At 33.6% G+C, this 22,115-nt stretch overlaps 1 protein-coding gene across 1 annotated transcript in view; it reads left to right on the top strand.

Moving 5' to 3' along the window:
• LOC115884843 (diacylglycerol kinase 1) overlaps positions 1-19,681 on the top strand; it is a 126,844-nt gene extending 107,163 nt beyond the window's left edge. The window contains exons 7-18 of the mRNA XM_030903548.1: positions 306-422; positions 487-611; positions 1,514-1,751; positions 1,872-2,071; positions 7,933-8,091; positions 12,088-12,262; positions 14,858-14,971; positions 15,040-15,199; positions 15,901-16,006; positions 17,196-17,550; positions 18,506-18,687; positions 19,283-19,681. Coding sequence (XP_030759408.1) covers positions 306-422; positions 487-611; positions 1,514-1,751; positions 1,872-2,071; positions 7,933-8,091; positions 12,088-12,262; positions 14,858-14,971; positions 15,040-15,199; positions 15,901-16,006; positions 17,196-17,550; positions 18,506-18,687; positions 19,283-19,372 — 2,021 coding nt within the window. The 3' untranslated portion in view covers positions 19,373-19,681. The remainder of the gene's footprint in view (positions 1-305; positions 423-486; positions 612-1,513; positions 1,752-1,871; positions 2,072-7,932; positions 8,092-12,087; positions 12,263-14,857; positions 14,972-15,039; positions 15,200-15,900; positions 16,007-17,195; positions 17,551-18,505; positions 18,688-19,282) is intronic.
• The last annotated feature ends 2,434 nt before the right edge of the window (positions 19,682-22,115 follow it).

Raw genomic sequence — 22,115 nt, 5'->3', positions numbered from 1 at the left:
TTGGCTGAGACACTTAAAATGATTCTAGAACATTTCATTTTTAAATGCACTGTATATCGAAAACGGTAAGCGCAAAGTATACTAACTAAACTATATATTTTTGAAATTAGCTAAAATATGTCTACCGGAAGATGCTAAAATATGTGGAGGTTTCTATTTAAAAAAAATAAAGTTGGCGTCATACTGTCAAAATTGACATTTTAAAAAATTAAGTCATAGACATCGTTTTCCACTTAACTTTGTTGATTTATGCACCTTCTTTAATATTTTTCTTCAAAGCAGATTATTTTTTTTCTCTCTTTCAGAAGTAAGGCATATTGTGGAAAACTCCATCGATGTCAACTGTCTCAAAGTGTCACTAAAAGACATAGTGTGTTATCTGTCACTTTTAGAGGCCGGCAGACCCGAAGACAAGCTGGAATGTAAGACTGATAATAATTTATTATCTTTAAATTTATCAGTAACTTTTCTTTTATTTGATTTCAGTTATGTTCCGACTGTACGACACTGACGGAAATGGATTTCTAGATAAAAATGAGGTGGACTGTATAGTAAATCAGATGATGACAGTGGCGGAGTACCTGGGATGGGATGTATCCGAATTGAAACCTGTAAGTTGCATAATTTGCCTGTACTTGATAAGCATGTTCTTGTTTTTTTTTGTACGGAATGACCGGTAAACTACGGTAAAGAGCGGTTCCTGAAGAACATCGGTTTGATACGGAACGGTTTGGTAAAATACTGGAAATGCCAAATGTTGACGTTTTCTAAATTTCAATACCTTTATTATAAAATTTATCTTTTATGTATTTTTAATGTACCTATTCTCTGCTTTTGCATTTGCTTCTTCTTTTCAATGGAGTTTAATATTGAAAAGTACTTATTAATAAACTGTTAAACTCGTTAGACAGCTCAAGTGAAGATTTGCAGGTCCAATAATAAAACAGATCAATAATAAATAAACAAATCTAATCAATATTTATATTTTTATAGCTTACAAAACATTCACGATTACTTGTCTTGTTTTTCATGTTTTCTTTAAATGTTTCTGACTTTAAGAAACAATGGCTGCATGATAAGTTTAAATGGTCCTAAAAAGTCATTCTATTTAGTTAATGAAATTTATTTACCTTTACTGCCTACCTCCATTGCTTTTGGATGTAAATACAAAATATTATAACAAATTTTAGAAATCAAATGAGAATTTCACTCGAACTTCCAATATTTGCTTGATTTCTCTCACATAAATGACAATGATTGACAAAACAAAACCAGAAAAACCAGCCTTCTCGCGCTGGTTAGTTTGGTGACAGTTATAACCGAAATTTTCAGGAACCGTGTTCCGTAACAAGAAAACTTTCAGGAAACCGATAGAAACGGAACATAAAACCATAACCAAGGTAAGCAACGGAATACACCCTAAGATATTTGATAGGAACTATCGGAAACAAAATTAGCCATCTTATCCGCCATTGATTAGTTTCTTTTTCTACAAATTTTCTTTCTTTATCAGATTCTCCAAGACATGATGGTCGAAATAGACTTCAACAAAGACGGCTTGGTGTCTCTAGAGGAGTGGAAAAGGGGTGGACTTACCACCATCCCACTTCTAGTGCTTTTAGGTCTAGATTCCAACGTCAAGGAAGACGGAAAGCATCTGTGGAGACTAAAACATTTCAGCAGACCGGCATATTGTAATTTATGCTTAAACATGCTGGTAGGATTAGGCAAAAAAGGGCTGTGCTGTACCTGTAAGTCTAGTATAGTTAATTCAATAAAAAAAAATAAGTATCCCTTAAAGTAGTTACACTGATTTAAAGGACACATATGAATATTATGTAAGTGATAAACAAATAATGTTTTTTTTTCAGTTTGTAAGTACACCGTACATGAAAGATGTGTTGGTAGAGCGCCAGCTAGCTGTATAGCGACATATGTCAAAAGTAAAAAGTCATCCCAAACGTTACTACACCACTGGGTTGAAGGAAACTGTCACGGAAAATGCGGCAGATGTAGGAAACCAGTAAAGGCTGGAGTGACAGGACTACATTGCAGATGGTGTCAAATAACTGTAAGTTTAGGTGATTGTTATCTGATTTCACAATACAAGAGAAATAAAATTAAGAAATATATGTATATACCTGATGTTCAAGTCAAATAAACAAAAAGTTTGAGTCATATTTCGAAAACGACAGCTCCCAGCGAAAAACTAGTTACGCCACTGGTTACTGGATTCTACGTGAAAAACTGTAAGGTTTTCAGTTTTCACCGTTGAATAAAAAGATTAAGGAAGGAGCTGTTTTTCGGAACCGGTAATTTCGGTACTATATCTCTAAGGAACCGGGGTTTCCAATTTTTTTTCGGTACTTTCGGTACTAGCAAATTTTTGTTCAATGATGGTACAGTTCATTAAACAGCAAGCAAGGGATGGTTGTCAAAAGTAAAATCGATAAAAAATTGAGGATTAAATAAAAATATAAAATAATATCAAATTAATAAGTAGTAATCAGTCATGAGAAAATTAAGCTGAACACAAACATGATCATAAATGACTCTCAAAAACAACTGAAAGCACAATTTTTTGAAATATTACTACAACCAATAGCAGCACACAGTAAGGCACTCATTTTTTGTCAATCCATCTCTGTGCTGGGACGCAACGCTCGAACCTCGCAGATCGACGGACGGAACTCAACTGAAACGATCTGCAATCTGCCGATATTCGACAGATTGTAAAAACTGGCAGAAAATATTTAGGAGAGTGCAACTACTCTTTTCCTTCTACTATGCTATAAACCACTAAAATATCTAAGGTCTTTTATCAAACTATCGACGTTTTGATCTGATAAATTACGCTTCACGATTAGCCTAAATTGTAATAAATCTATAAGACTTATCCTCTCTAATCTGTGGCTAATCAAAGCCGGGGTTTTACCCGCAAGGGCATAAATTAATTTCGCAGGTTTAATCCCGCTGGAATTACTGGCGGTAAACCAGTGGAACCTGCGGAGGGATGGGGAGAGACAGTAAATCTGTGGCCATTTTGGTGAAATTGTAATTTGTGGTCAGGTACTTTAACCAACAACTGTACGTAAGTACACTTTATCCCTTATGAAAATGTACAGGATGGCTCGAATTCGACGCTCATCATTGAGATTTCGGAAACCGTAAGAGATAAAGGATCGGTTAAATGGAGGCAAAGTTGCGCAATTTGATGCTCAATAAAATGCCGCATTGCATTTTTATTTTATTTTTTTGCATAAAATATTCTGGTGATGGAATTTTCTGTAGGAAACGTCGGCAAATATCAACGTGACTATATACAGGGTGGCGCACTTCATTCGCCTCGGTTGATTATACGAAAACGGAAAGATGTTGAAACAAAATATTTTAGGGATATATGTGGGGAGACAACGTGCACAATTTAAAATTATTTTGAATTATACAGAGTGTTTCAGAAATAAGATCCATACCAAAGTTATATTTTTTCTTATGGAACACCCGGTATTTTATTTCATTTTTGGATTCTTGGGCCCAAAAAAGGCATTTATTATAAGGGTTAAATATGTTTAAAATCTTTAGTTTTTGAGATATTTAAACATATTTAAATTTACATGCTACAATAGAATAGACTATTAACACCCTGTACATTACTTTTCATAATTAATTCTTATGCTGAGTTTAAAAGTAGAGAAATAAACTTTACTGAAAAATGGTATTGGTTCCTTAAATTTATACAGGGCTATCAAAAGTTGCTGATCTATTTTAAGGATATATTTTATATAAAAACTTTGTTATTTCAAATGTAACACGCTGTATTTTTTTAAATAAATCGAAGCAGATTCAAATGCTCTTTCAAACTATATTAGGGTTTCCTATATCTATCTAGCTCAGATTTTGAATAAAAAGCGATTTTTAAATAAAAGTGTAATCAAGATGGCTGGTGTCGCCATGGCAATTTTCTAGTGACAGTTAGTAACTATTTTCAAAGTCGACATTAGTTTATAGACATTATTATTTATAATTTATAACAGTTTACTTAAATTTACCTACGATAGTTTAATAGGTAAGTATTCATTATTTTATCAAGAAAAATAAAGCAGTATCTGCTGGCGGAACGAATAGATTGGTTACTAGTGATATTATTTTGTGAGGAAAATTGCTTCTTGGCCTCAAGGGCTCAAAGATATCCAAATAGGAATCTTCCTGATAAGAGTTTCTTTGAAAAACTTCTTGTCCTATTTCGCCTGGTAGTGTGGTTTATAAAAAAACCTATTAGGCAGAAACCTGTCGTTGGAAGTGAAGAAAATGAATTTGCCGTAATTGGCTCTTTTATAGAAAATCCATATATCTACAAGTCATCGTAAAATAATTCAAAGACTACTTCTTCCTTTTTCTTGATAGAATAATAAACATATATTTAATAAATATTTATTAAACTATTGTAGGTAAATTAAATAAAAATAAACTGGTATAAATTTAAGTCCATAAACTAATTTCGATTTTGAAAATAGCTACTAACTGTCACTAGAAATCTGCCATGACAACACTAGCCATCTTGATTACAATTTTATTGAAAAATCGCTTTTTATTCAAAATCTGAGCCAAATAGGTGTAGGAAACCCTAATATAGTTTGAAGCATTTAAATCTGCTTCGACTTATTTAAAAAAATACATAATGTTGCATTTGAAATAACGAAGTTTTTATGTAAAATAATATATTTTTGATACCCCTGTATACATTTAAGGAAGGAATAATTTTTTTCTGTAAAGTTTATATCTCTACCTTTAAACTCAGCACAAGAACTAATTCTGAACTAATTCTGAAAAGTAATGAAATCTATTGTAGCATGCAAATTTAAATATCTTTCAATATCTCAAAAACCAAAGATTTTAAACATATTTAACCCTTATAATAAATACCTTTTTTTGGGCCCAAGAATCTAAAAATGAAATAAAATACCGAGTGTTCCATAAGAAAAAATATAACTTTGGTATGGATCTTAGTTCTGAAACACCCTGTATATTTCAAAATAATTTTAAATTGTGCACGTTGTCTCCCCACATATATCCCTAAAATATTTTGTTTCTACATCTTTCCATTTTCGTATAATCAATCGAGGCGAATGAGGTGCCCCACTCTGTATAGTGTTTTAAGAGTGATGAAAGGATTTAATTAAATTGAAAATGACAGAGTCAATATTTAATCACACAGAGGTATGGAGCAGAAAAAGTAGTCATGAAAATGTGTTTTTCATTTTAAGTTATTTTAACAAATAAAGCCAGGAAACAATAGAAAACAAAATTGAAAATTCGTTTTTTTTTCGAATATATTCGGAAGTATTCGGAATTTTTCAAAATGCAATACGGCATTTTATCGAGCATCCATTTTATTGAGCATCCTTTGCCTCCATTTAACCGATCCTGTATCTCTTACGGTTTCCGGTTTTTTTATGAAACTAAAGATGCAACACACAGATTTGTCCTAGCCGTCTTAGTTTCTGAAATACAAGGGAAAATGTTGCACTTTTCGATCCTTTTCGAGTCCTGTCTAGTTTTTCACGTAAAATACAGTGGCGTAACTAGTTTTTTGCTAAAAGCTGTCATTTCCGAAATATGACTCTGACTATGTTTTGACAAAACCTGTTTTTTTTTGTGGGACACCTTTATATTATTTATTTTTATTTTATTTGTCTTGTTATGGAGCTTTCTAATATACTCTACCAAGTGCGTCTCGAAAGTGGCTCACCCCCTATATTTTTTTTAATTTTTCAGATAAAAAAAAAGATTTGGTATGTTAGTATATGACATGAATTAGGATTGATTGGCGTATTCAATTGTCTTTGGTCATTTCCTGTATATTTCTACTTATTACTGGTATATTTCTACTTTATTCTTTAAAAAATGACGCTCTGAATAGAATGACATATCATATGTCAACTTTTGACATTTTCGTTTAAAAAAATCATATTTTAAATTTCAATTTAGAGTGTCATGGCTGTATTAAAAATTCTAATTTTTAATGAAGGAGCCTTGGAAAAAATAGTTTTGATCGTCTCATGTTTTTCGTGTCTTGTCCTGATCGGTTAAAAGATGCCGAGATCGTATTTTTAATCATACCTATCTCAATTTTTTTGGAAAATTATTTTTTTTACGAATAATTTGGCACCACACACTTGGTATTTCGAGTCAAATTGTCATTATGAACCGCATCTCACAATTTCAAATAAATCATATGCAAAAATGTCAAAATTGACATATGATATGTCATTCTATTCAGTGTGTTATTTTTTATCAATTAAAATAGAATTGATTTTTAAAATCAAAAGTTGTAGTCATTTCCGGTGAAACAGGAAGTGACCAAAAAAAATTCTGAACGCGTCAATTAATCCTAATTTATGTCATATACTAACATACCATATCTCGTTTTTTTATCTGAAAAAATAAAAAAGTTGGTGTGAGCTACTTTCGAGACGTACCCGATATTACCAATTTTTAAACTGGCCGCCTATGTTCAAAAGTAAAATAATGCATTTTTACGAATGTTATTTTTTCACAGCTTCACAATAAGTGCGTTTCCCAAGTTAAGGCTGAGTGCGGACTGGGAGAACACGCTGTACACATACTACCACCCACAGCAATCTGTCCTATAGTTCTTGACAGACAGAGGTCACTGCAAAAACGAGGTTCGAGATATCACACAGAAAGCCAGGAAAACAATAGAAACAAAATTGAAAATTCAGTTTTTTTTTTTTTTTTTTTTTTTTTTTTTTTTTTTTTTTAATTCAAAATGCAATACGGCATTTTATTGAGCATCCATTTTATTGAGCATCCTTTGCCTCCATTTAACCGATCCTGTATCTCTTACGGTTTCCGGTTTTTTTATGAAACTAAAGATGCAACACACAGATTTGTCCTAGCCGTCTTAGTTTCTGAAATACAGAGCGAATTTGAAAATGTTGCACTTTTCGATCCTTTTCGAGTCCTGTTTAGTTTTTCACGTAGAATCCAGTGGCGTAACTATTTTTTTGCTAAAAGCTGTCATTTCCGAAATATGACTCTGACTATGTTTTGACAAAACCTGTTTTTTTTGTGGGACACCTTTATATTATTTATTTTTATTTTATTTGTCTTGTTATGGAGCTCTCTAATATACTCTACCAGGTGCGTCTCGAAAGTGGCTCACCCCCTATATTTTTTTTAATTTTTCAGATAAAAAAACGAGATTTGGTATGTTAGTATATGATATAAATTAGGATTGATTGGCGTATTCAATTGTTTTTGGTCATTTCCTGTATATTTCTACTTATTACTGGTATATTTCTACTTTATTCTTTAAAAAAAGACACTCTGAATAGAATGACATATCATATGTCAACTTTTGACATTTTCGTTTAAAAAAATCGTATTTTAAATTTCAATCTAGATTTCTAATTTTTAATGAAGGCGCTTTGGAAAAAATAGTTTTGATCGTCTCATGTTTTTCGTGTCTTGTCCTGATCGGTTAAAAGATGCCTAGATCGTATTTTTAATCATACCTATCTCAATTTTTTTGGAAAATTATTTTTTTTACGAATAATTTGGCACCACACACTTGGTATTTCGAGTCAAATTGTCATTATGAACCGCATCTTAGAATTTCAAATAAATCATATGCAAAAATGTCAAAATTGACGTATGATATGTCATTCTATTCAGTGTGTTATTTTTTATCAATTAAAATAGAATTGATTTTTAAAATCAAAAGTTGTAGTCATTTCCGGTGAAACAGGAATAAGTGACCAAAAAAAAATTTGAATACGTCAATTAATCCTAATTTATGTTAAGTTGGGGTGAGCTACTTTCGAGATGTACCCGGTATTACCAATTTTTAAACTGGCCGCCTATGTTCAAAAGTAAAATAATGCATTTAAGAACGTTATTTTTTCACAGCTTCACAATAAGTGCGTTTCCCAAGTTAAGGCTGAGTGCGGACTGGGAGAACACGCTGTACACATACTACCACCCACAGCAATCTGTCCTATAGTTCTTGACAGACAGAGGTCACTGCAAAAACGAGGTTCGAGATATGGAGGGGATAATGTCAGTGTGGTACGTAGACATCATAATATGTAATACTACACACACCTGAAAAATCTAGGGATATCATTTTATTAAAGTTAAAAATAAATGTTTTGAATAAACAACCACAAATTTGTAGGCCGATTCTTTCTACTTCGATTGAAACGAAGTAGTCACACTAGTTATTTCTAAATTTGGGATATTTGCAGAAGTGTTGGTGCATTTTTTGTCAAATGTATAAAAAGCACCTAGCATCAATTGTTCGAATTTAACCTGTACTGGCTGTGTTTTTATGTTAACTGGCCAGAATTCATTCAAATAACTCTATTTAGTATTAAACGACATTATGGAGCGTAGACATCTTAACAAAGACGAAATGCTAAGGGCCATGGGTATGCTCGAAGCTGGAATGCGCCAAATCGACGTAGCTAGAGCATTAAATACAACGCAAAGTGTAATATCGCGATTAAGTGCACGGTACCGTGAAAGTGGTGATGTTGCTGAAAGGCACCCAGGGCGACATCGCATTACTACCCCTCAGCAAGATCATTTTTTACAATTAAATGCTCGACGCCGACCGACTCTTACAGCACCATAGCTTAGTTTAATTCTCCAGGAAACACATAATGTAACCGTTAGTCCTGACACTGTTGGCAATAGATTAAGAGAGGTTAACTTAAGAAGCAGACGCCCCTGGAGAGCTCAACCCTTAACGAGAGAAATCGAGAGGTACGATATTTGTGGGCTCAAGATCATGTTCAGTGATCGAATGAACAATGGGCAAATGTTCTTTTCACGGATGAGTCACGCTTTGGAATTCATCCAGATTCGAGAAGGCTTAGGGTATGGAGAGAACCGGGAAATCTTATTCGGTTGGATCATGTTCAGGAAGTGCACCCTTATCAAGGTGGAACAGTTATGGTCTGGGGAGGAGTTCAGTTAGGCCGAAAAACCGATCTTGTTTTTCTTGAAAGGTTTCTAACAGGAATCACATATCGTGATTTAATTCTTGAGCCTGTCGTGTTACCATATGCCATTGATTTTGGGAGAAACTTCATTCTCATGCATGACAATGCACGGCCTCATACAGCCAGAGTGGTAAGTGAGTTTATCAATGCTCATCAATTAATCTTACCCTGGCCGGCACAATCTCCTGACCTCAACCCCATCGAGCACGTATGGGACGCGGTCCAAAGAAGAATTTTGAGAATGGGTATGCCTCGTGAAACTCGTAGGGATCTGGTTCGAGCCGTGAATGCAGCGTGGCAGGCTGTACCTCAAGAAGAGATCGACAACCTGATCAGGAGCATGGAGAGACGATGTAGGGCTGTAATGAACAGTAGAGGAGGCCATACTCTTTATTAAGTAAAAATGGTATTATTTTTTTTTTAATTCACAGTTTAGAATAAAAAAAATGTGTGTATTTTTTGAGTTCAATAAAAATCAAGGTAAATAAAAAAAATTCGGTAAATTTCGCATTTTTATTTCCAATACGTCCTGTAAACCCTTTGTTTATTTTAATTTTATTGTATCAAAAATGCAAATAATAAAATTACTGACGATGGCTGGATAAAATTGTAATATCCCTAGACTTTTCCGGTGTGTGTATAAGGCTACGAGTAGTATAATAATATAATAATACTCTCACGACCTAGCTTTGGTCCTTTTTTTTGTTAGGGTCGCTGAGGTTCGAGCCTTCTCTTTTATAACTAAAATCACCAAATACCGAAAGATGTATTTATTGAGTAAATATCAATATAATATAGGAAATAATAAACATAGGAATATAATATATGTTAGATTAGGGACAAGTAATTAGTCTTTTTACTTAAATTAAACCACTATTTTTCCCAAACATACGTTTTATTCGGCTTAGGAATATGTGAACAGTTTGAAAGTCGAAATTAATGTTTCTTTCCACTGTACTGTGACTGTACTGTACATTTAGAATATTCAGAAATCGGCTCGACTCTTGTTGATACATTTTCATTTGAATCTCCAACACACTCCGACGCGCGACGGAACAATGTCTTCTCTTCAATTTAATGTTTTCGTTCTGAAGGCACTCACAAATTGATTGTTTTATTGTTTATTTGTCCTTTAATGATCACTAATACATAGGAGAAATGATTCTTCTGATAGTTCAAAATCGGTATCGTCAGAAATTTGCACATTTATCACATTTCGCCATGTTGCGCAATACTGTCTTAATGTTAAAAAAAATCACTTTCCACTACTTTTGGGGCACACTGGGGCACATATCCCACTTCTGATGTTAGATTAGGGACAGGTAATTAGTCTTTTTACTTAAATTAAACCACTATTTTTCCCAAAAATAGGTTTTATTCGGCTTAGGAATATGTGAACAGTTTGAAAGTCGAAATTAATGTTTCTTTCCAGTGTACTGTGACTGTACTGTACCTTTAGAATATTCAGAAATCGGCTCGACTCTTGTTGATACATTTTCATTTGAATCTCCAACACACTCCGACGGAACAATGTCTTCTCTTCAATTTATGGAATCACGATTATGGAATTTAACGATCACTAATACACAGGAGAAATGATTCTTCTGATAGTTCAAAATCGGTATCGTCAGAAATTTGCACATTTATCACATTTTGCCATGTTGTGCAATACTGTCTTAATGTTAAAAAAATCACTTTTCACTACTTTTGGGGCACACTGGGGCACATATCCCACTTCTGATATTAGATTAGGGACAGGTAATTAGTCTTTTTACTTAAATTAAACCACTATTTTCCCCAAAAATACGTTTTATTCGGCTTAAGAATATGTGAACAGTTTGAAAGTCGAAATTAATGTTTCTTTCCACTGTACTGTGACTGTACTGTACCTTTAGAATATTCAGAAATCGGATCGACTCTTGTTAATACATTTTCATTTGAATCTCCAACACACTCCGGCGGAACAATGTCTTCTCTTCAATTTAATGTTTTCGTTCTGAAGGCTCTTCAATTTAATGTTTTCGATCTGAAGGCATTCACAAATTGATTGTTTTATTGTTTATATGTCCTTTAATGATCACTAATACACAGGAGAAATGATTCTTCTGATAGTTCAAAATCGGTATCGTCAGAAATTTGGACATTTATCACATTTCGCCATGTTGCGCAATACTGTCTTAATGTTAAAAAAATCACTTTTCACTACTTTTGGGGCACACTGGGGCAGATATCCCACTTCTGATGTTAGATTAGGGACAGGTAATTAGTCTTTTTACTTATATTAAACCACTATTTTCCCCAAAAATACATTTTATTCGGCTTAGGAATATGTGAACAGTTTGAAAGTGGAAATTAATGTTTCTTTCCACTGTACTGTGACTGTACTGTACCTTTAGAATATTCAGAAATCGGCTCGACTCTTGTTGATACATTTTCATTTGAATCTCCAACACACTCCGACGGAACAATGTCTTCTCTTCAATTTAATGTTTTCGATCTGAAGGCATTCACAAATTGATTGTTTTATTGTTTATATGTCCTTTAATGATCACTAATACACAGGAGAAATGATTCTTCTGATAGTTCAAAATCGGTATCGTTAGAACTTTGCACATTTATCACATTTCGCCATGTTGCGCAATACTGTCTTAATGTTAAAAAAATCATTTTTCACTACTTTTGGGGCACACTGGGGCACATATCCCACTTCTGATGTTAGATTTGGGACAGGCAATTAGTCTTTTTACTTAAATTAAACCACTATTTTCCCCAAAAATACGTTTTATTCGGCTTAAAAATACGTGAAAAGTTCGAAAGTCGATCTTAACTGACTAATCTTCTAACAATGATGCAACATTCGTAATATTGCTCGAGCTTTGTTTTTCGAGGAACGAACATGCTGCGGCGGTCTCGGAGATAAGGTGTTGTAAGCTGACGTAATCTAGACAAAGCCAGCCATCCTAAATATAGGAACACCAGCAGTAGTACTCTAAATGCCAAGACGAAATATGCTGAATTACTTATAGATTTACTAATAGTAATTTTTTTAACTTTTTAGACCTCGATTACGACAAACCAAACCAAGCAACCGGCCATGTCGTTTCAAATCACCCCATCGGCAAATTCTGTACCCCTTCTTGTGTTTATCAACCCTAAATCTGGAGGTAGACAGGGACACAAAGTCCTGAGGAAGTTTCAGTACATTTTAAACCCACGACAAGTGCATATATTGGGTAAGACTGAATTTTTTTAATTTTATTTACTTAAGCTTCATTCAGAACCTCGCAATTAGTGGAATACATTAGTGGTTTCAATTAAACTTGTACTTTTTTAGTTTACGATCATTCACAATATTTAAAAAAACACAATTAAAAGTAATAGAATATCATAGCAACAGCTTGCATTAGTCAGTTGTATCCATAGAGAAAGCCTAATATTTAGCTTATAAAATAATCAACTTTTGATTTCTTACCACAATTTATCTTGAAGGAAGATAATCAAAGGCCAAAATGACATTTTTCGCAAATTTTGAAGTATAGTTAGTGGAAAATTTAAAAGTTTGACAACCTTTTCTACTAATGGGCTCTTTCACAAAAAATAAAATACCCAATTCAAGGACAAAATCTGAAATAGAAGACTATTTTCAGTATATTTATCCAAAAAAAGTATTCCATGACATTGAATAATTTTTTTATAGGCCCTCAAAATTGCTTTAATTTGAAATAATTTTAAAGTGCCAATTGATGACGTATGAAAAATACGCTCAATCACATTGCAGAACCGTGCTCGTGCGCCAGCCAACAACTGGCAACATTGCGATTTGATTTGACCAGCACCACCTCAACTCAAGGCCAATCAACATGATATGGGCAAGGCAAATATGGCGGCGAAGGCAGCGCATTATTAAAGTGTTTACCTTTAACCTGAAAAGCTGGTAGTGGTTTCGCGTTCCGATTGCATGCCAGAAATAATTAATTATCTCTAGTTTGTTGTGCTTCTGCAACACGTTTGTTTAGTTCTTAGTGTTCAGTGCATGGTGTGATCAGAAAATTGTGATAAAATAACAGTGTAATAAAAATCCAAACTAGACATTCCACATAGGGAACTTTAAACTTTTGTGCTTGTCGTACTCCTCTATTATTAATTATTTAAGGTAAGAACTAGAAGTATTTATCAAGATATTACACCTAATTGAGTAAAAAGCCTTCGCCGCCAGTCTGCAAAATACTTTATAATGGTTACTTACAATAATCAGAAGATAGGTATTAAAGGGTAGGTATTAATATTTTATTGTAGCATGCCTTTTACATGCTCTGTTGCAAATTGTCACTAGAATTATAGAGGGGGTCCCAAGGTTTCTGCTTTTATATTCCCCAAAAATGACGAGATTCGTAAAAAATGGTTGACAGCTATTAAAAGAGATAATTTCACTCCTACTAGTAGTTCTCGGGTAAGAAGTGCATTAAATATGCCTCAAAAAGGCTAAAGGCCAAAACCTCTGTTACCCTAGTGAGGATGTAGTTATGGCTACTGCTACTCACTATAAGTAAAATATTTTAAGAAGAATCAAGCTTTTTACATCAAAAAGATCACAGAAAGATATTGAGAACATTGACATTTGAAAATATAAATGGCCTGGATGTAAGTCTTTTTTTAGGTCACTATTGCCCCTCACATACATCAGAATTTATTACTAAATCCATCTTGTTCAGAATATCCCATATTTTATTGAAGAACTATGCAAAAAAAAGGAATGACATCTTTACCACAAAGTCAATGCCCTATGTAAAGAGAAAGAGTAAAGAAAACTAAGCTAAGCGTAAGTTTTACTTACGAACCCCCAAAAAGGTATTTAGTTTTTTTTCAATATAAAATCTTGAAACATATATTATATTTTTTACTTATCCTCACCTGTTATAGTTTAAATTTATTCCCATTTGTGTAATGCTGCAAAACATAGAAAAAATATTCCATATTTTTTGACCCAAGCCAGTGTAGTTTATAGTTCCAAGAGCATTTAACCATGGCTTTTACTAAGACAAGTAACTTCCTATACTGTCCATAATAGTATATATTTATCAAACGTTCAGTAAATTCTAAACTATGGTAGGTATGTGTTTGCAATTGAATATTTAGTTTATATTGCTATTTTCGGTCATATATGTCTGGTCTTTTTCCGATGATTTTGAACACCCTATATATGCTACCTCAAGTTTGAATATTTTAACACTACCTACCTATTTTCTGAGAAAGGAGACCTTTTTATAAAAAGATATTTATACATATACACTAACTGATGTTTTCATAAAAGTAATAATACAAAAAATTCCATACTTATGTGGAGAACTTTAGACTCCCTGTATATTAAAAAAATAGTGAAATATTACGTAATCTAACCCGACATTTGTGTGAAAAATGTCTGTTTGGAAATAAAACAGGTTTTAAAATACGCGCCAAATAAAGCACTTCTATCTCCGCCATATTGGAAAACGTTGAATAGCCTTGTGTGGAGGTGGTGGTGGGTCAGCATTGTGGCCCGGCCGCGGCCGTGTTGCCGCTTTTCAACATGCCAGGTGTGACGTATTAAAAATAAAGTGCGGATTTTTATTCTGGGCTTTTTTGTTTTTATTTATTTTCTTAAGAACGACTTCAAATTTTTCGAAAGTGAGATAGCAGAAAATTCTAGAATTAATTGATTTATTCAATTATGCTAATTCCAAAATATAGTGAAAGAGCCCATTGCGAGGTTCTGAATGAAGCTAATATAGTGTCTTGAGCCGGTAATCAAGACACTATATTTACATTGTTTTTTTTTCTGTTGTTTGCAGGTTCTAGCCAAGGCGGTCCAATGCAAGGCTTGAACATGTTCAAAGATGTTCCTAATTTTAAAGTGGTTTGTTGTGGAGGTGATGGTACAGTGGGATGGGTTCTAGAATCCATGGGTAAATACACAATTTCCCTTTTTTACTCTTTTTCTCAAAGAATAATCGATTTTGAATTAATTTTCCAGACAAGGTGGAGTTGGAGTGTCAACCTGGAGTAGCTGTGATTCCCCTAGGTACAGGAAACGATCTGGCAAGGTGTTTGAGGTGGGGAGGGGGTTACGAGGGGGAGTCCATTCATAAAGTGCTGCACAAGATCGCCAGGGCGTCGACTGTAATGATGGACAGGTAATATTATACAGGATGTCTCGTTAATAAGTGCCAGTATTTACATGTATTTTTTTCTTTATTATTTTTAAAATAAATTTAATTTTAATAATTGAAGGTAACATTTTGATAACCGCCGGTGTACACCGGTAATTAGCTGGACCTGTGTTGCCACATGGTCAAGAAAGTATACATTTCATTGAAAATGCTTCATAATATGACGATATAACAAACTCTGCAATAATTATTAAGATTTATTCTTTCAATTTAGTTGAAAATAACAGTAAAATGTATTTTTAGTAATGCCACTGATATAATTAAAATTAATTTTTGGTAATTATTGTCTAGAAAATTAAAGTTACTGTGAATTTATAAACACACAAGTAAACAGAATGTGGGTAATGTACGAAGTGGCAACATGGCAAGGCACCGATATACCGTCAAGAAATTTCAGGAGATTTAACCTGCGGCACTAAATAGTTTTTCAAAACTGTCAAGAAAAAGTTTAATTTTTTAAATTTTTCTTTGGCAACAAAAAACCCATAGGCGTGCTTCTACTACCTACCAATTAAAATACTTGTACTTATTTAAGAGACACACTGTATTTCGTTTTAGTCTTTATTTGGAACTAGGAACTCTACTTCTGAGTTTTTTGCCTGTAATAGAAACAAATTCAAAATATTAAAAATATAATTTTTTTAAAAATTTGGTTCTTCTTTTAGGTGGTCTATAGAGCTATTTGATTCGGCCCAGCCTGATCCTACGGTAAAAATAGCGGACACAAGAATACCGTACAACGTTATTAATAATTATTTTTCAATTGGCGTGGTAAGTACAGAATATTAGTAAGTACAGTGTGTCCCATTTTCGTAAAAACAAAAGTTTTAGTCACATTTCTTGAACGACAGTTCCCATCGAAAAAATAGTTACGCCACTGAATTCTACGTAAAAAACTCTACGGGACACGGGGGATACGATGGGGTTAAAAAAAGGCAACATTTTCAAATTAGCCCTGTATTTCAGGAACTAAAAGGGCTAGGACAAATTTGTGTGTAGCATCTCTAGCTTCATAACAAAGTAGTACAGTGATGTGAAAACCCCATATTTGTATCTCAACTCATAAACGAGAAATGACGTATAAAACACGAAAATGTGACAACCTGTATATATTATTATCCAGTCTTAGTCTAAAGCTCGATGCACACAGAAAGAGCAAAATTGTTTCAGTCAAACACATTTTTGTCTTTTGTAAAAACCTTATATTTTGTCTGGTTTTTCCTTCCATAATATTCTAGGGCAACTGGTATTTAGGACCTCTTATAACATGTGCAAAATATTCTAATTTTTTCCTCCTAAGGATTTTATTTATTTCTTCTTCCTGGTTCATACGGCGTAACACGTCGATATTTGCAACTTTATCGACCAAAAAAACCGTTACATAACACCACCTTTCGAAAGCGACCAGTTTTGTTAATTTCGGCTGTTTTAACGGTCCACGCTTCAGCACCATACAATAAGGTCGAAAACACGTAACATCGGATCATCCTTATTTTTAAATCTAAGTTTATATCTCTACTGCAAAGAAATTTCTTTAGCCTATCTCTATCTTGGACTTTATTTCTTGCAATTGCTCGGCAGTTTCATTTGTTATTGTGCCCAAGTATTTGTAGTGTTGGACTTTTTCTATTGGCGTGCTGTCTATTGAAGTATTTACATTTTGGTCTTTTGTAATAATCCTGAATTTTGTTTTCTTCAAATGCATATTCAGTCCATATGTTTGCAAGATACATTTATTCTTTGAAGTAGGTTCTGCAAATCTTCACTTTGTCTGTCATTACTACTGCATCGTCATAGCGTATCTGATATTGTTGATTCGTTGACCATTAACTGCAACTAAACGAGGCCAAACCTCGCGACTGATCAGTTTGCATTAGTGAACAGTTTTAGTCAAAAACTATTGTGCTCTTTCTGTGTACGTTCAGTCTAATAATACTACTCTTTTATTCTTCTCCCACAGGACGCTGCCATCTGCAACAAGTTCCACATCGAGCGGCTCAAGAACCCCGACCGTTTCAACAGCCGCATGAAGAACAAACTGTGGTACGTTGAATTCGCCACAACGGAAACCCTTTTTGCCTCCTGCAAGAACCTGCACGAGTCCATCGAGATAGAATGCGACGGTGTGGGCTTGGACCTGGCCAACGGCCTCCCTCTGCAGGGCATCACGTTCTTGAACATCCCCTACACGCACGGGGGGTCGAATTTGTGGGGGGAACACTTGTCTGGGTCCAGAAGAAACAGAAGGAAAGGCAGGGAGAAGGATATTAGTACGAGTAGCTTCAATTCGGTGGATTTGAGTGTGGCAGTTCAAGGTAGGGTTACAGCCTAGATCATATATACTTACGTGGTTAAGTAAATCACTATGGAAAGTGTCGCAAACATATCAACGACTTCCATTTATCTTCTTTTTTGTTGCAAACGCAGTGCTACTCCATCTATCCTTGTCGAGGACCTATCGTCCACGCACCAAATTTGAACATTAATTTTAAAAATTTAATTTGTAAAATGCATATATTTGAACAATAAATTGAATGTTTACTGTCATAAAAATTAAATTATATTAAAAATACATTCAACCACTCCGTACGAATATCAATATTCTTAAGAAATCTAACCAGAAAGTATGCATGTGGGTTAATATAAATAAAAGAACAACTGAATACTTTACTTGCCTATGAAAAGATAATTCGGGGACCTTTATATTAGAACTTCCACATACCAAACACTTCCTAGTCGTTTTAACAAGTATTTAGAAAGTGCAACGAAAAAAAAAATAGAAATATAATTGCACAAACTTAAAATTAACTTCTCACTGAACACACTTGCATCCTTGGCTATATAAAAGCGGTCGATAAAAGTGTAATTAATACAATTTTTAAAATAAAAAAACTCAAAAAACAAGCATCGTTACACAATGGAAATAAGATTATGCCATACGAATATAACAATATGATTATGTACTTTCTAAACCCTATAAAATTGTGATTATTTTGGAAATACCTGCAACTTTCAATGCGCATGCGTAGAGTAAGGTCCTCGGAAAGGACAAACCTATTGAACGTTTCATAAGTGCAATAAAGAACGTTTGAAAATGGCATGTCGTGATGTTGGAGACATATTTTTTACTGCTAAACTTATGGCGTTGATGTATCCACCGAAGTATATATGATCTAGGGGTTACAGACTCTTATGTTTATGTCAGAAGTTATTACCCTAGATGGCAATATCATTGGGTGGCTTTGATAAAAAAATTTCTCTCCATTTCAGATATAGGAGATGGTCTTATCGAGGTGATAGGCTTGGACAACTGCCTGCACATGGGTCAAGTCAGGATAGGCATCACCGCCAGCGGTAGGAGACTAGCCCAATGCTCTTCAGTCACCATCAAAACGAAGAAAACATTTCCAATGCAGATCGATGGTGAGCCTTGGATGCAACCTCCTACCACGGTAAATAATAACTATCTATTATACAAGGTGTTTTAAAAAACATGTGCCATCTCTAATGGGAAGATATTCACGTAAAAATAAGATTTATTTTTCATATCAACATAGGACCGATTCTGCTTTGTTTCGTAGCTACAGGGTGATAAAATCTTAATATTTTCTTGATTTAGTATAATTTTCTTCCAAGTACTTATAGCGTTTCGAATGAAATTTTGGGTGTAAAAATTACTATAATGCGACATAAATCGTATTAAATACTCGGCATCACCTTTTGCAGGCATTCTTTTTAGAGTACTTCCATATTTTGCTTTACCATAGGCAACTAATAATACACACTAATCATGACAAGGACTACAATGTCGTCACAACTGTCAGCTAAAGCGCGGGAAGAGGCGAACGTACGTCTTATAAGGATGAACAATCCTATTAGTTTACCGTTCTTGGGCCGAATCAACGTGTGTTGGTATAAAAAACAAATCTTATTTTTACGTGAGAAATCTACCCACGAGAAATGACACATATTTTTTGAAAAAGCCTTTTTTATTTTTCATTTAAATTGTTTAGTTGTTTTTCTGGAACCCTCTTCTCTCTGTTACAGATACGTATCACCCACAAGAACCAAGTACCTATGCTGATGGCGCCGCCTCCCGAAAAGAAGAAAGGGTTCTTCCGGTTCTTCCGGCGGTAGGCCGGAAGTCCGGTGATGACGAGGAAGTTCTTTAACTTCGAAACTTTTGCTCTATGTACCTGCCAATGTTCTGCGATCTTTTTGCCTCTTTTTTTCGTTGACTGTGTTTAGTAACTGGAAAGTATTTTATATAATCCTGCTTAGAGAACGCGTCTTTTTTGTTTTATTTTTATAAACAATCAGTATTATTATTTATTTTTGTTATATAGCGTATTTTTCAGAGTTATGAACAGGACAGAGAAATTATGTTTGTATCTATGTCCTTTTCTGTTCTGTTACATAACTGAAGAGTGTATGATTGACGTTTTATATTTGTTAACAAATTACATAAAATAGAACTACTTGTTTTCTATTTTTTTCTCAAATAGTACTTCTAGATTATATAAACATAAACAAAGATGTTCTCTTTTCATTATTCATTCATACCGGTTATAAGAGTGCCTATTTTTATAAAGATAGACTATAAAGGTAGACTAAACCATGAGATAATGTAGATCAACTACTTAATGTGAATTAACTATAAATATATAAACAGTTATTATTTACATCAACAAAACTCACCTCCTTAACAGCACTAAAGATACATAGAGGGCCCTTATTACCGCTTTTCCATTCAAATCGTTCTACTAAGGCTGTGATGAGTTATTTGCAACGGCTGTTAAGCTGCTTATTATTTACATCAACAAAACTCACCTCCTTAACAGCACTAAAGATACATAGAGGGCCCTTATTACCGCTTTTCCATTCAAATCGTTCTACTAAGGCTGTGATGAGTTATTTGCAACGGCTGTTAAGCTGCTTCGGCATCTTGTACACTTCGCACTATAAGCGGTTTTAAAAAGCTTTTTTTGAAGCGGTTTTAAAAAGCAATTTTCGACTGCAAGGTCTGCTAGTAAAAATGTTTAAGCTTAAAATATCACAACACAATTTATTTAAACCAAAAACTCGTAAGGCAAAACTAAAGTGTCAAAACAAATCAAAATGTCAGGAAACAAACAATAAATGTGGCAACTTGACATTTTTTACCTGAATCCCCAGCGAGAAATTTAAATTCCAGTTAGTCAGCCCGGCGCCGAACATGTCCATGGCTGGTAACAATAAATTTAAAAATCGCGCCCTCGATGACGTAACTAAAAGTTTATTTGGTATGATCTATATATGGCTAGTCTATCTTTATAGAATCTGTTATAAAAAATAGATACCTACGTATAACAGTGAGTTTATATGATCTAAGAATTATTTAAACAGTATAAAAACGCTGGAAATTCAAAAACCAAGTAAAGGTTTCCACTAAAAAATCTAATGCTTGTAATAAGGTGAACCTTAGGGACCATGCCTTCCACCACATTTGCCGCTACACCTTTTTATATTCGAAACTTGTACAAATAAGTATTATTTTTACATTATTTATGTTATTTCACACGAGCTTGTCCCATATTGGGACCTACACTATCCATTCGCCGCGATTTACAATACATAACCCTCGATTAACAACGATACGCCACAGCTTATGCAACCAACAATACGCCTAATCCTTATTGCAACTTGGTGTTTTACTGGTTGCATATTCAGGGAAATCGTACTTAATCGGTTCTTAACTCTTCTTAGCGCATACAGATTTATAAATATCTACTTGAGTAAATAAATAAATAAGCTTTTATCAGATAAGGTGTCAACTAATACCTGTCTTTTGTATAAACTATGTTTATTATCAGTATATTGTAGTGTCTACTTAAGGTATTGAATTTATTCGTTTTAAGTTTAAAAAACTAGTACTCTTAAGGTTGTTGATGATGTTGTTTGATCCTAAGATATTTCTAAAAGATGTTGTTTATTTGTTTATGTTTTATTCAATGTGAAAAATGGTAAATTCTATGTATTCTATGAAAAATCTAGTTTCTATATTCTATTTTTGTTGATTGATTTTTTCAGGAATAGTTATTATGTTTGGAGAACTTGACTGAATGTTATTTTTGATATTTTTAATAATTTATTTTAATTGTTTATTAATAATTGTTTCTCAAGTTATCCAGAAGATATAATATCCTTATTTTTGGATAACTGTGAGGCATGTAACTATATAAAGGAACCTCACTTCATCAAAGGAATTTATATTATACTCTGTAAAACTTTTGTCTTCCATTTTGTCTACTCCGTTTACTGTTACTGTGTTACTTTTTTTAAATTAATTTTCTTAAAAATAGCAAATCAAAACATTTTCTTGGCAATGTGAGAATGTAAATAATGATGAATTTTTTAATTTGCTCCTTTAGATTTTTTTAAACTACTGATAACACAAAATTAATTAAATCTAATGTTTTATTGCTAGAAATTTATTTAATCTCAAAGGCACATACCGTATGATCGAAGAAAAATTTGCATCAAACAAGTCTGTGGAATGAAAATCGATGATAGTTTTGGCCCCTTCGACAACCTAACCTAATCTAAACTATACCATTTAATAGTACTTAACGGCCTTAGTTTAACGGCCTGAGCTGCGGGGGCTATTCAGTCATGTAACCATTTAATAGTATATTATTGAACGAGCAATTTATGCTAGCCATTATTCACGCATTATTCACCCTGCGTGAATAATGGCTATAAATTGCGAGTTGAATACTATACTTTGTCCACGGCCATTATAATAATTATGAGGAGTGTTTGAATTTGTATTTTTAATGTTAATCTCACTATTAATTATTGTATTCATGTTTTAGGGGAAAATTTCACTACCTACTTAAAA

Source organism: Sitophilus oryzae, unplaced genomic scaffold (genome assembly GCF_002938485.1).
Source record: "Sitophilus oryzae breed Bouriz unplaced genomic scaffold, Soryzae_2.0 scaffold_358_pilon_pilon, whole genome shotgun sequence".
Classification (NCBI taxonomy): domain Eukaryota; kingdom Metazoa; phylum Arthropoda; class Insecta; order Coleoptera; family Curculionidae; genus Sitophilus; species Sitophilus oryzae.
Note: the sequence above shows the minus strand (reverse complement) of the source record. Positions and strands in the feature narration are given on the sequence as shown.